Below are 14,931 nucleotides of genomic sequence, written 5' to 3' on the forward strand. Positions count from 1 at the left end.
TTCCTGTTCATCATATACCCGTCCAGGTGCCTTTTAAATGTTGTCATTGTACTTACTTCCTCTGGCAGCTCATTTCATACACACACTGTGTCAAAACATTGCACCTTAGGTCCTTTTAAAATCTTCCCCTCTCACCTTAAACATGTGCCCTCTGGTTCTGGACTACCCTACCTCGTGGACTTTTCACCCTATGCATGCCCCTCTTGATTTGACAAACTGCCACAAGTTCACCCCTCAGCCTCCAATGCTCCATGGAAATAAGCCCCAGCCTATTCAGCCTCTCCCTGTAGCTCAAACTCTCCAGTCCTGGCAACATCCTTGTTAAACTTGAAAGGGTTCAGAAAAGATTAACAACGTCAGTGATGCCGAGTAAAGAGACCGTGGGGTGCAGGGGGATTGTTCCTTGGAAGTGGACAGGTGAAGGTGGCTTTTGGCATGCTTCCCCTCATGGGTCAGAACGCCGAGTACAGGAGTTGGAATATCATGTCGCTGGAGTACAATTCTGGTCACCCTGCTAGAGGAAGGGTGTTATCTCACTGAATGGTGGTTTAGGCTTAAGGGGTTGAGTGATCTCTGCACTTTCTGTTTCTTCTGTAGTCGGGTCGTCGGCCTGCTCCCTCCTCCATTATTCACCTCACAGCACTGGACAATGGCAAGTAATGGCGGTTATGTGTAAGCAGCAGCAGAGCATGCTTGAACATTCAGAGTCCAATCAGTGACCTTTTAAATACTCAGTTTTTCACTATATTCACCAATGACTTAGAGAACACCATACAGACTATATATCTGTGGTTGCCAATAACAAAGTAAAAGAATGGACGTAGATGGCAGCATAAAATTCCTGAAAATTTGATCAATTTGGCTCAGTAATTAGTACTGCTGCCTCACAGAACCAGGGACTCAGGATCAATTCCACCGTCGGGCGACTGTCTGTGTGGAATTTGCATATTCTCCCCATGTCTGTGTGGGTTTCCTCTGGGTGTTACAGTTTCCTCCCACAGTCCAAAGATGTGCAGGCTGGGTGGATTGGCCATACTAAATTGCCCACAGTGCTCAGGAATGTGTAGCTTAGGTGGGTTATAGGGGTATGGGTCTGGGTGGGATGTTCCAAGGGTCGGCATGGGCCTTTTGGGTTGAAGGGCCCGTTTCCACACTATAGGGATTCAATGAAGATTCTATGAACTGAGCGACTGAACAAAGTTATAGCAAGTGAACTTCAACACATACTGGAATACGGTTAACTGTTTAGTGTTCATCAGATGTCAATATGTTTAACATATGGAGTGAAGGTGATTAACTGCAATTTCATTTAGCTCTACAAAGGTGACACTCTTGAGATGCAGTGGCTGCGTCCCTCCCTCTGGGCCATCCATGAGGTGGGCTTGTCAGAACAGCTTGATTAAAAGTAATTAAATATAAGTAGAGATGTCTATTTATACAGTGTAGGTGGGAGTGTGTAAAGCGACAACTAACACACCAACCGACCACTGAAGAAACTCACCCCATCACCCATCAATCATCCCCGAAGCAGCTGACTGGTGAGTCTCTTTTTTTTTAAATTCACCCATGGGACGTGGGTGTCTCAGGCTGGCCAGTGTGTATTGCCTGTCCTTAGTTGTCCTTCAGAAGGTGGTGCTGAGCTGTCTTTTTGACTCTGTGCACTGAGGGTTGCCCCACAATGCCATGCAGGAGGGATTTCCAGGATTTTGACGCAGCGACAGTGAAAGGACAGCAACTCTGGATGGTGAGTAGCTTGGAGGGGGCCTTGGTGACGGTGGTGTTCCCATGTATCTGCTGTCCTTTTTTCTTCTAGATGGAAGTGGCTGTGGGTTTAGAAGGTGGTGTTTTTAGGATCTTTTGTGAACTTCTGCACTGCATCTTGTAGATGAGGCACACTGCTGCAACTGAGCACTGGTGATGGATGCAGTGCCAATCAAGCAGGCTGCTTTGTCCTGGATGGTGTCAAGATTCTCAAGTGTTGTTAGGAGCTGCATTCATCCAAGCAAGTGGGGAGTATTCCATCGCACTCCTGCCTTGTGCATCGTAGATGGTGGACAGGCTTTGGGGAGTTAGGAGCTGAGCTATTCCCTGCAGTATTCCTAGCTTCAGACCTGCTCTTACAGGCATCATGTTTCTGTGGGGAGTCCAGTTGAGTTTCTGGTCAATGGTAACCTAAAGGATGTTACTAGTGGGAGATTGAAAGTATGGCGACAACCATCCCCTCACTGGAGGTTGTGAGAAGGTGAAACAATTGAGCTCAGTTGGCCCTAGAGAGAAACGCTCCCCCATTCTTGCCCCCTCACTAATTATGTCCATAGGAGGCCCTTCTCAAAATCCCAGAAATACCTCCCTAAGGAGATAGTGAATCAACCCATTGCATGTGGACTGCAGCAGTTCAAGAAGGCAGCTCACCACCACCTGCAGGGGCAGCTAGGGGCAGACAATAAAATTGCTGGCCAGCGCACATCCCATGCATTAACAAAGAACTGAAGCTGGGGGTCGGGTTGAGTTAGGATGTATATTCTTGTAATATTTCACTCTGGAAATAAGACAGCATGCAGAATGGCTCTGTTACTGTCCTTCACTAAGTGACTCCCTGCAACCTAATCTTTTGGACCAAAAAGGACAAAGTTTAAGTACTACTTAAAAGGTGGAAAACTAAGAACAGCGATGGTCCCGAGATTTAATGGTTCTGGTAGCTTAAATGCAGTAATCGGGTAAAAATTAATGTCTAAGGCTAAAGAAAGGGTAGTCTTCATAATTAGAGGGCTAGATTATAAAAGAAAGGCCATCTTGGCATAGTTGTGCAAAGTCCCAGTCATGTAGATGCGAGATAACTATATACAGCTATGGGTGCTGCACCTTAGCTTCAGTATACTGGCCTCAGAGGGAGCATGTTGCAGGCTCACTAGAACGTGAGCAAGGTTCTAATGGCTGGATTGCGAGAAAAGATTCCATAAAATGGGCTTGGGTTCCCGAGAGTGTAGAATAACCACAACACACTGGATGACCTTACTACTCAAGTGGTATTGTTTGTAGAGCACTGTTTAATAATGCAGTCAAAACAGAGGGTTTCTATTTCTGAAGTGCAAATGTTAAAAGTGCTCACAGACATTTTTCTCTGTAACATCTTGGAAGATTTAGCAGCATTCACTTAAGCAAGGCACTTTTCAATCACGAGCCAGCCAACACCGATCATCTGAACTGTATGTCAAGGGTTTTGTGCCACGTTTAGCAAGGCTGGAAGGTTGAGGGGCCAAGAGATGGTAGTAATAAAAGTGATGCAAGGCTGAGATGGTGTTAGCTTGCAGCAACCCAACAGGAATCTACGAGATATACCCTATTAAATTTATGAAGAAGAAATCACAAGACCATAATAGAATGTTCATGCACAGCAGCAAAATCCAGTAGACACATGTGCAGCCATTCTGCTGTTAACAAACTACAAGGAATTTGGTCTCCCTGGCTGTCCACATTATGAGCTCCCTCAAGCCTGAGCGCCATTTCATACATCCACGGTTGATCTCCGTCCTCAGCTCCAGTTCTCCACCAGGGACCCAGGTTCGATTCCAGCCTCGGGTAACTGTCTGTATGGAATTTGCACATTCTCCCCGTGTCTGCGTGGGATTCCTCTGGGTGCTCCAGTTTCCTCCCACAGTCCAAAGACGTGCAGATTAGGATGGGCTGGCCATGTTAAATTGACCATAGTGTCTAGGGTGGGAAATGCATGGATAGGGTAAGGGGTGGGTCTGGGTTGGATGCTCTTCAGAGGGTCAGTGTCAACTGAACGGCCTGCTTCCACAGGGCAGGGATTGATGATTCTATGCAACCCTCAGGGGTGGAGAGTTCCAAAAGATTCATAACTCTCGGAATGAAGACATTTCTCCTCACCCCCAGTCCCAAACGGGCGAACAATTTTTGAGAGTCTGGCCGGTCACATTATGGCTACAATCAGCCAGGGGACAGCAGCTTCTCTGAGACAATCCTGTTGAGCTGACACAGGACCTTGTATGATTCAACAACGCCCTGCATTCCAGAGAACACAGACCCAATTTACTCAACCATTCAAAATCATACAATACAGCAGACGCCCTTTGACCCAGAGTCTGTGCCCCCAACAACATACCACTGCCTGCACTAAGCCCTTTCTTGCTATAGGCCCATAGCCTTGCATGTTATATACTTCAACCGCTCATCCAAATGCTTTTTAAAAGGTTGAGGTTTCCTGCCTCTCCTACCCTCCCAGGCAGCACATTCCAGGCCCCCATCACTGTCTGGGTGAAAATGTCTTCTCCCAGATCCCCTCTAAACCTCCTGCCTTTCACTTTAAAGGTTGTGACTCCTCCTTAATGAAAGGCTCAAGAACAAGAACAGCTACTTTCTATTCACCGTGCTCATACAGGAAGGCGCCCCTGTGGTGGTGTGGTAGCGTCCCTACCCCTGGGCCACAAGGCCTGGGTTCAAGTCTCACCTGCTCCAGAGGTGTTATTACACATCTCTGAACAGGCAGATTTGAAAAACAAAAGAACAATGCAGGGGACCCTCTTAAAATGTCCCTATGTGTTAGCAGGTTGCATTATTAAAAATTTAGGACAATGTAGAAGGAGCCTAGTGGTGCAGTTGTAGAGTCCCTGCAGCTGGGATAATAGTTCCCGGTTCAGGTCCCACTTGCTATGCATAACAAAAGTTTCTAATCAACTTCTTCAGAGACAGAGACAATCTAAGACAAAACCGGTATCATCCCAGCTTCATCCTAGGAAACAGTCCAGAGTTAGCTGTGGCTGTATTTCCTTCCACAGGTTCAGCCACATCACCCATAATGCTCCGCACACACGTATCATTGCTGGGTCAGGCAGGAGCATTTGGGACAGTGCAGCTGATGGGCAGCATGCAGTCCTCCCAATTCTCCGCGTGCACTCCGATTACAGCGGCTTGAAGAACGAAGGTCCTCTGCCCACATTGTGTTACAGAACAACAAGAAACAATGGAAAAGGGAGGGCCCACAGGAGGTTGAGAAGGTGGCTCCCCTGGAGGCAGGGCTGGAAGCCACGGCCTCATGGGGAGAGGAGAGAGGGTGTGGTGTGGAGTCACAGTTGGGGAGAGAGGAGCCACGCTGGAGAAGTACTGGTCCAACGAGTGGAGGAAAACTCACAAGAGGTACAACCAGATGGTCAGGGTGGGGCTTTGGAACATAGAGGTGCTGCCGATCTGTTGTAGTTGGTCTCATGACCAGTTAGTTTGGCAGTTCTCCAGTTACTGAGCAGTGAGACACCAGACAGAACTCATTAACCCTGAAGAATTTGGCCTACATAACAGAACGGTCACATCACTTAAATCCCTCATCCTAAATAACACTGGGCTGTCGAAAGGGAAGAGAGATTAATGAAGCATGTGGATGGAGACATAGATAAACAAACTGTGGGACAGTGACTATATAATTAACCATAACACTGATGAATTTGGCTCACCTTTTGTATCTATTCTGAAGGAAAAGGATCAGTTGGGTTTACATGAAGTTGGAATCGGCCAAGGTTCAATGATGGTACTATCTTGTCTCCTTCCAGAGTAATCCTGATTTGCCAAAAGGACAAAAGCTTTGCTATCGCCTTCCAGCTGTTGCCTTCATTTATGCAAATACATCAAGCGTAGCAACAGGAATAAAGGCCACATATCTATTGTGCAAATCACTTTCTCGTCACCACTACCATCAGGAAATAGTGAAACTACTGTTTTCCAAACTGGGGGAGGTGGGAGAACTTTAGACAGTAAAAGCGTGTGTGGACTGTGCATGTGATATGGCTAACAGCATCGAATATCGACTGGGCTTCAGGAACAACAACTAGCATGTTCAACAGCCCGTGCTCAACTGGGCTCTGGGAAGAAATTGGAGGCAGAGGTGTTTAGATTTATCATAAGCACTCCAACCTCTGGGTTAGAGAGCTGCGAGTTAAGGTCCACTCTAAGAATGAGTGCTGGGTGAGGGTATCTGTTGGTAATAGCCCCAACACCAGAGTTATGGTACTGGGTCACAACAACCAGGAAGAAATTACACAGCTCAGGAGACATCAGTAAGGCACACTACTGACAATACAGATACACAAAACACCAACTAGCCAAGAGACACAACCAATTCTCACTGGACTCACTACACACAGACATAGAAGGACAGGAATTTGACTGGGACAACACATCCATAATAGCACAAGCAAAAGAGACATGCCAGGGAATTCCTGGAGGCCTGGTATTCCAACCAGAACTGTTAACAAATACATTGAACTGGACCCAATATACAAACCACTGAAGAACAAAACCAGAAGTTAGACTAACGACCACAGAAAACTGAGGCAATAACAAGCAGCAGGGAACACCAGTGCTTCACCAGAGGCACACTGATAATGTTCCCCAGCAAGGTGATGAAAAATCTGCAAACACACCGGCTCAATGAGCAAATCTACAGCCACACACAAAATTCTACAGCACAGAGAGGACATTCAGTTCCATTGAGCTAGTCCAGGCTTACAGGAGAGATACCCCTTAGTACCAATCCCTTTCTCTACAATTTCAGTTTCAATCTTTTATGCAGATATTCCAAGTTTCTCTTGTAGCAATTGTTCAGGATTCTGCTTCCACATTCGTTCTGGCCAAGAATTCCATGAGCCAATAACCCGCCTGTAAAAATAATTCTCCTGCCCTCCCTTGGTGATGATCCCATATTTAGGTCATGGAATCACAGACTCAGTGGAAAACAATTTTGCCCCCCAAATATATCTGATCGACACAAAATTATCCCAAAACATCAAATTGCCTCTTCACCTTCTCTGCTCAAATGAGAATAATTGCTGTTACTTCTCATAATTGAGCCCCATGAGCCTTTAGTCCCATTCACTTTTCTAATTTGATTTCTCTACTGATCATGATTATATTAAATCCCTCCCTTCCTTTAGCCTCTTGATATTGTACTATTCTTGAGAGGTTTCTTGCATCTATATGAAGACATTACACAGAAGACTTATTCAAATTTTTTGCCATCTTTGTTCACCATTATTAATTTCCCAGTCTCTCACTCTAAAGCAACCACACTTGCTTTGGCTACTTTCTTCCTTTTTTAAAAATAATTGTAGAAACACATGTGGTCTGTTTTGATGGTTTTCTCATACTCCAGTTTTCATTTTTTTGAAGGTCATCTGTTGCCAATTTCTAAATTGTGCCTAATCTTCTGTGCTGTCACTAATCTTTGTAGTGTTGTTCTTTTTTTTCTTTGAATTTCATGTCATTCTTAACTTGCCCAGTTAACCATGGATGGTTCAACCCCACCCACATGTTTTTATCTCTGTGGAACAGGTCTTTGTTGAAGAGTTATGAAAAATATTCTTAAATGTCTGCCATCACTTCCTCATCATCTTACCTTTTAATCTATTTTTCCACTCCACTTTACCCAGATGTATCTGCATATCGTTGTAATTGCTTTATTATAAATTTAAGACTAATTTCAGACCCAAATCTTTCAACTTAAACTGAATATGAAATTTTATCATATGTCTACTCCTTCACTATCCTTTATTTCTTCCTAAAGTAACAGTGATCTGCCTAAAGGCATGTGTCATCTGCTCAGTTCTACAGCTTGTGGTCTTGGAGTTTCCATTTCAGTTGCTCATAGAAGCTCCCTATTCACAGCTACAACGAGCAGCCTAACAGGAAAAGTTAACTTGAGGTGGCTTCGCGTTGCTGCAGCCATTGAGTGGAGATTCTAGCTCCTCTGCCATTACAGCCAAAATAAAAACACTGGTTTTGCCTTAGCCATGGCTTTAATCTGAAACAAGGGCAATCCTAACTTGGGCCCAGGATGACCCCTGCCCTATATTTGAGTCAAATTATAACTTGATAATATTCCGAGTACTGGCCCCAACCTCACCATTCTATCTTGTAGGAGGAGATCATTCAGCTTTTCAAGACTCTTCACCAGCTGGAGGAAATTAAATTCAATTTCTTAAACTATTGCTGACCTGACCTTGATTCTAGTTACTCCTTCAAACATTGCACTTGGCAGTGAGACAAGATAATTTAACCCAGTGAGGTCTCCTTTAGTGCTTATTTTTATTCTTTACACTTGGGACGCAAGTGTTGCTCGCAAAGCGGGCATTTGCCCTTGAACAGCAAGCTCTGAGAGTTACATCTCTAGGGCAGTTAAATGTTAGGGGCATTTCAGAGGACAATTGAGAATCAACTATGTTGCTTTGAATTTAGAGTCACACATTGGCGCGACCCAGTAAAGGACAGCCAGACCAGGTAAGAACAGCTGATAATCTTTTCGCTTTACAAATTTCCTTCCCTGAACAACATTAGTGAACCAGATGGGTCTAACCATTACCATGACTGATGGTCCATTTTCAATTCCAGACCTTCTTATTACATCCAGAAGGGCTCTCATACATACAATGTTGTTTCCCCCTCCCCCAACATGAAATATTCCTTTCTCCCCATTTATTAACCATCACCAGTAAATCATTTGTGTTTGCCTGATTAATTTACATTGAGCCCAATACAATTCATCAAAAGACAAGGGACAGACATGGATAGGAGCTAATTCCATGTTTGATTAAAAAGAAATTAAAATCCAGCCACCATGGTGAGATCTGAAATCATACCACTATTGTCCTATTAGCCTAGGCCTCTGGGTTTCTAGTTCAGCGATATTACCCTGTCACTGTCTCCCCCTAAAATCTCACTCACTGGGCAGGAGCAGTGTGCATAGGTACAAATGGCTAAATGATAGAATTCTTTCCTTACTGAGTTCAGCAATGCTTCCCACACGGGTGACCAGTAAGGCCTGTTCAATAGCTCGGAGTTCAGACTGACTGTACATTGGTGTTCCTTCAGACTTGCACATCTCCCTGTTCAAGTTCAGGCTCTCGGGCAGGCTCAGGATTCCTGGAAGAAAACAGAGACGAGAAAGTCCTAAACACAGGGCATCAACTCTTGGTAGTTACAAACAGGCCAATTTTTTAAAAAAGCGTTAATATCCTGTGTAGAAGAACGAAAAGCTCGACATCTCTATAAGAAACCAGCATTTGCTCAACGTCAGTGTCTACAGAAACACATAATTTGAGCCAGTATTATTAACTTGCCTGTGTAGCATTGATTTGAGACATACGGCAAAATTCAAGCTAGCCACTTCAACAAGGGGTAAAATCCAAGCCCTTTTACCCATCATAAAAAAACCACATTGTCAGTGACTGATTGTGTTTAATCTACTGTCCCCCTTTTATCTCAGTGTTCCATCTGAAAGATCCCTCCTGAGCAAGATCGATGGATGGGAATGCTGGGAATTGCTACAGGTTCCTTGTGACAGATTCCACTGGTCGAGTGGAAGCCTTTGGCGACCACAGTGAGAGTGGTTCTTGCTAAACAAGTGCAGCAGTATCCAGGGCACGCGCACATTGTTGGGGCTTCAGTCCAAACCCATTCTGTATTTGTGGAGAAACATAAGCAATGCCGTTTTTTACTGAGGACTGTTCCCTGTATAGACTAAGCGGGGGGGGGGGGGGGGGGGGGGGGGGGGGGGGGTGCTAATCACCTTAAATTCAGCAAACGAGGAAGTGATTGCTTGAGTCAATAAACAAGGACAAAAAGTCAAATGTGTTACTCAACACACCCATTGTTGGATCATGGGCCAATAAATGGCTTCAGACTGTGATCGAGTGTGGGTGCATATGTTTGGCGAGGGATTTAAGGCCATTCTGGATCAGAGTTATGTCAGCAATGACACTGTCTTAGGACTGAGAAATTAAACAAACAATCTTCTCTAGACAATAAACCAGTTCAAACCAAAACACAAACTTTCCATGTTGTATGTAACTTTCTAAATTCATCTGATGATCCAGTTATTGTCTCCAGCTGTTTTTGGCTTTACATCACTCAGTTTAATGGATTCCTGCTGTTTTGAAACCTAGTGTGAGCACACAGCACCTCTTTACATTCCCCAGCCTGTAAAGCAAAAGTGATGGTGAAGGCTTAAAAAATTCCCGACAGTATAAACAGATACCACTCAGATCAGGGGAGAACCAAAATCAGTCATCACTGAAATAAGAAATGAGTCACTCTTTGAGGGCCCTGTTTTGGAAAACTGTCATCATTAGTTCACTGATGATGATCTCCCCAAATTAATTTGCAAAGGCAGATCCCTGGAGCGAAGCCTTGAACCCAGCCCCTACTCCAAAACTTCTGCAAATAGTGACATTTTGCATTCAGGTCCAATGACAATAACAATGACTTTATATGTGTTTTAAAACAGGGAGACAATGATTGATGACCGCTGATTATTAACCAGAATTTTGTCAATGACACGTCTGGTACACACAGCACTCCCATTTACAAACCTTGGACTCTTGCCCCCTGGTTGTAATGTCACAACCCCAAATACTGTGCGACCCCTCAATGCCCAGATACGGGAAAGCACCAAGAGTTTGGTCAACTCGCCTGTTAAAGGCTGTGTGGGAAACTTGCTTCATCACTTGTCAAAAAGCACTGAAACTGTGAAGTTGCTGAAGCGTAGGTTTGGAAAAGAGCAAAACAGCGGCAGCCATTGGAGCAAAGCGGCTGGTACACCAAGACAACAGCATACTGTAGCAGACAGACAAACTCTTAGGGCTAGCCCTGACTGCAACCTCTCACCTATGCGAGTGAACCAGAATGTTTCAGGGATTTTCTCAATACTTTGAGCTTGTCCAAATGTTCAAGCTCAAATTTAACCCTTCACACTGCAGGAACTAAGCTCTCTTCCTAGCCAGAGACACAGAGCCAAACATGTTGTTAACAGCATCAACACCATTATAATCGCTGCACTGAAACTTTAAGAACAGACAAAATTAATACTACTGCTCCAGGTCTTCCCATAGCCTGCTATCAACTCCTAACTAATCCCAGTGCTCCACTCTCTCCCTATGGTCCAGTCTCAAACTAATCACTCTGTCCACTGCATTCTCTGCGTAATACTATATATATTCCTATTTATACACTGTCTTATTTCAAATCAGAAGATGCATTGGTCTTTGGTTTAACCATATCCTTTCAAAAATAGTCCTATGTGGAAAGTTTTCTCCAAAACATCCAGGCAGTTCCAATGAGCATTTTGGATTTGTTTGTCAGAAAACATGGTGACGTGTGTGTGACATCTTGAGTGAAATGACGACAAAATTTATTCAACATCTTTGTTCTTCAAACAAGATTTGTCTAACACTCAATGAAGAGATATTCTTTTTACTGTGGGATCAAAGACGGTTTGATTTTCACAACGATGTCGTGCAAGTTATTATATAACTGGGTGATTATGCAACTCACTGACATTGCTGCTTTGGGAAGAAATGGGATGGGATTGGAAAGATAGCACCAAAACAATGTTGCTTGAAAGAATATTGCAGATAGTCAGGTCCGATCCAGAAGCTGATTCAGCGAGTGTAAGCTAACAAAGTGTGAAGCTGGATGAACACGGCAGGCCCAGCAGCATCTCAGGAGCACAAAAGCTGATGTTTCGGGCTTAGACCCTTCATCAGAGAGGGGGATGGGGAGAGGGTTCTGGAATAAATAGGGAGAGGTGGGAGGTGGACCGAAGATGGAGAGTAAAGATGATAGGTGGAGAGGAGAGTATAGGTGGCGAGGTAGGGGGGGGGGACAGGTTAAGGAAGCGGGATGAGGTTAGTAGGTAGGAAATGGAGGTGCGGCTTGAGGTGGGAGGAAGGGATGGGTGAGAGGAAGAACAGGTTAGGGAGGCAGAGACAGGCTGGGATGGTTTTGGGATGCAGTGGGGGGAGGGGACGAACTGGGCTGGTTTGTCTGGTTGAGTTGATGTTATTGGTTTGTTGCCTTGTAGGTAAATCATTGTAAAGATAAAATGACAAAGACCGTGGTACACGTACTGTCAAGAACAGCTATTCAACTTTCAACCTACACCAAAAAATAATATTTCCTGATACCTTTTTTTCATAATGGCTAGGCAACTTTTTTTAAAAATTGAAAAGTACACTTGTTAACACGAGTCCATTTTGCTTTATAGAAAGTTAGCACAGAAGATGAAAGATGACAGCAAATGGTGAATTCAACGTGGGGAGGGGGTTGGAGGGAAGGAGTTAGAGGATCGGTATTGCTCTTTGTCCCAACCTTCCCACCCTAATTGGGTTCTATTTCACTGGAGGACACGCGAAGGGTCTTGTGATGCAGTAGACGTGTCCATACCTCCGGGTTCAAGTCCCACCTACCCCAGGAGTGTGCCACTTCATGTTGGAACAGGTTGATTAAAAATAGAGGCACCGGCAGTAAAGCCATAAACCTGAGGATGTTGTCAATCACAGGAAACCCCTACAGTGCACAACAGGTAGCTGACTTCCATATCAGAAACTGAAACCCATCCATCACTTTGATAGGCTGTCAACCAACAGGCTTGCCACAAAGTTCAAGGTAGTGGAATCAACGGGATAGCAGGAGAATGGATATAAAGTTGACCGAGCGATAAAAGACAAAGAAATGGGCAGCATCTGTTTTTTAAGGAGTGGGTGGAAGTATACAGTGTTCTGAGACTCTGAACACCTTTCTCGGTTCATACTGATGACCTAGATTTGGGAGGACTGGGTACAAATTTCAAAATTTGCAGGAAGACACTAAAATTAGAAGCAGTATGTAGGGTGCAGAGAACAGTGATAGACTGCAAGAGGACACAGGCAGGCTGGTTGAATGGGCAGGTGAAATTTAGCCCAGAGAAGTGTGGGTTTATTTCCCCGAACCATCATCAATAACCTAAAAGAAGAATTTATGACTAATCGACACTTTTGGCCAAAATCCAGATTCTTCACAGAAATTAGAATCCTTTAGAGGCTGAATATTTGTACCGCCAATACTAGGAATACTTAGCAGATCTGGCAGCATCTACGGGGAGGGGTACAGGGTTAACATTTCAGTTTAATGACCTTCTACAACCAAATTAAAATTTTCATAATCATGGTGGGATGTGAACTGATTTGGATTATTAATCCTACAACAGAAGCTAAACACCACTAAACCAGGCACCTTTACTTTGCCATGTATGGGGACACATGAGGCCATTATCAAGGTTGTTGTAGGTCAGCGAGAGGTAGCAATGGGACATCAACATTTATTACCTAAGCATTAAAAGCTTGTTAATGAATCAGCACGTTACTGGAAACAATGCAGCTGCAACCATTACATTTATTACTCGTCCATCTCTGGTGATAACAGAGGGAGAGTCAAGAATCAAACAGCCCTGGGCTGAAGTGCAGTCAGCTGATATAGGAACATTCAGAAGTAATTGGTCCTCATCCTCTTAAGAATTTATAACTGGAAAAAGTTAAAAGGAATTGCGTGCGTTTATTACAACAGTGACTCCACTTCAGGATGTTCTTAATTGGCTGTAAAATGCTTTGGGATGTCTCATGTTCAGGAAAAGATGTTTCAAGAACGACAGTGTCCCTTTCTGATACAAGGTTTGGGCGGTGAAAGACGCAACGACTAATTTGCCACCGAAGCTCCTAGTTTATTTTTTTTTACTGGACAAACAGTTAGGCGACCAAAGGTTGCTGCAGAATATAGGAGTTCTTTATTCAGCCTCTCCTGCACTTATTAAAATAAATCAAAGCTCTTGGATTGTGTGGTTTGACTGTGCCAAGAGAAATAAAAACTCAGTCAATCAACATCAAAAAACCACATTGGATGTAGCTGAGTTTGGGATGGCTTGTAGTCTGGATCCCAGCTTCTACCAGTGGGTGTGCCCATGGCTCGTGTTGTTTTGCTTGAAGTTCAGCCAGTTCAGATAAATCAAAGCTTTCAGCAGGAATGTTCAGTTGAGCAAAGATGGATCAAACTCTGCTCTACAGTTTAAACTTCCACCAACGTGGACTCACGAAATACACACTCCTCAGGAAAAAGGAGATTCCAGTTAACTAAGAAAAACGAAATGTCGGAAACTCTCAATAGACCAGGCCAGAACTGGAGACAGAAACAAGCTTACAGTGTAGGGACAGGAGATCGGCATGGATAAAAACCAGGCTGGCTAACGGAAAGCAGGGAATAGGCATAAATGCAGAGAGATCTTGTCGTCCTGGTGCATGATTTGCAAACTGGTACGCTGGTGCAGCAAGTAGTGAGGAAAGCTAATAGAATGCTGTCATTTATCACAAGGAAAATTGAAAACTGAGGTAGGAAGGTTAAGTTTCATTCATACACCATATCAGGTTTACAGTTGCCAGACTGATCACCTTATTTAAGGAAGGATGCAAATGTGTTGGAGGCAGTTCAGAGAAGGCTTACCAAATATAGACTGGAAATGAGATACTGTCTTATGGATAGAGATTGGACAAGTGGGGCTTCTATTGCTAGAGATCAGAAGAGTAAGAGAGAGAGGTAACTGGTGTGAAACATAAAAGCTACTGTATGGTCTTTACAGGATTGATGTGTAGTGATTGTAACAAGGTCAGCCATGTGGACCTCAAAGAACGAGTGCCCTGATTGGACCAGGTTAACAGCCCCAATCAGGGATCCCAGGCTGACAGAGAGAAACAGGAGGGTCAAAGGTTCTGCTCACCCAGAGAGCTGAATAAGTGTCAAGAACTCCAAGTATAAAAAGGGTGACATGGTGATGGGATAGCTGCCTCCGTGGAGTTATTTCAAAAAAGGAAACATGATTTTCATTACAGGAGATTCTAGAGCCAGAGTCACTTTAAAAATCAGGGGTCTTTCTTTAAGAAGTTTGCAAAATTTGTGATTCTCTTCCCCAGTGGGCAGTGAAACAGATAGTTGAATATTTTCAAGATAGGAGTGGATAAATTTTGTTAAACAAGGGAGTATGAGAAAGTCATAGAAATAGGCAGAAATATCAGATCAGCCACAATCTAATTGTATGATTGAAGGCTCAAGGGGCTGAATGGC

The 14,931-nt window shown here is 44.0% G+C and overlaps 1 protein-coding gene across 2 annotated transcripts in view; it reads right to left on the bottom strand.

The window, feature by feature from the left end:
- Positions 1-14,931, bottom strand: part of btbd11b (BTB (POZ) domain containing 11b) — a 99,647-nt gene that overhangs the window by 34,901 nt on the left and 49,815 nt on the right. For both annotated transcript variants that reach the window (XM_059652514.1, XM_059652515.1), the window contains exon 2: positions 8,788-8,928. In XM_059652514.1, the coding sequence (XP_059508497.1) occupies positions 8,788-8,928 (141 nt within the window). The remainder of the gene's footprint in view (positions 1-8,787; positions 8,929-14,931) is intronic.

The sequence above is a fragment of the Stegostoma tigrinum genome, chromosome 18 (assembly GCF_030684315.1).
Source record: "Stegostoma tigrinum isolate sSteTig4 chromosome 18, sSteTig4.hap1, whole genome shotgun sequence".
Lineage (NCBI taxonomy): Eukaryota > Metazoa > Chordata > Chondrichthyes > Orectolobiformes > Stegostomatidae > Stegostoma > Stegostoma tigrinum.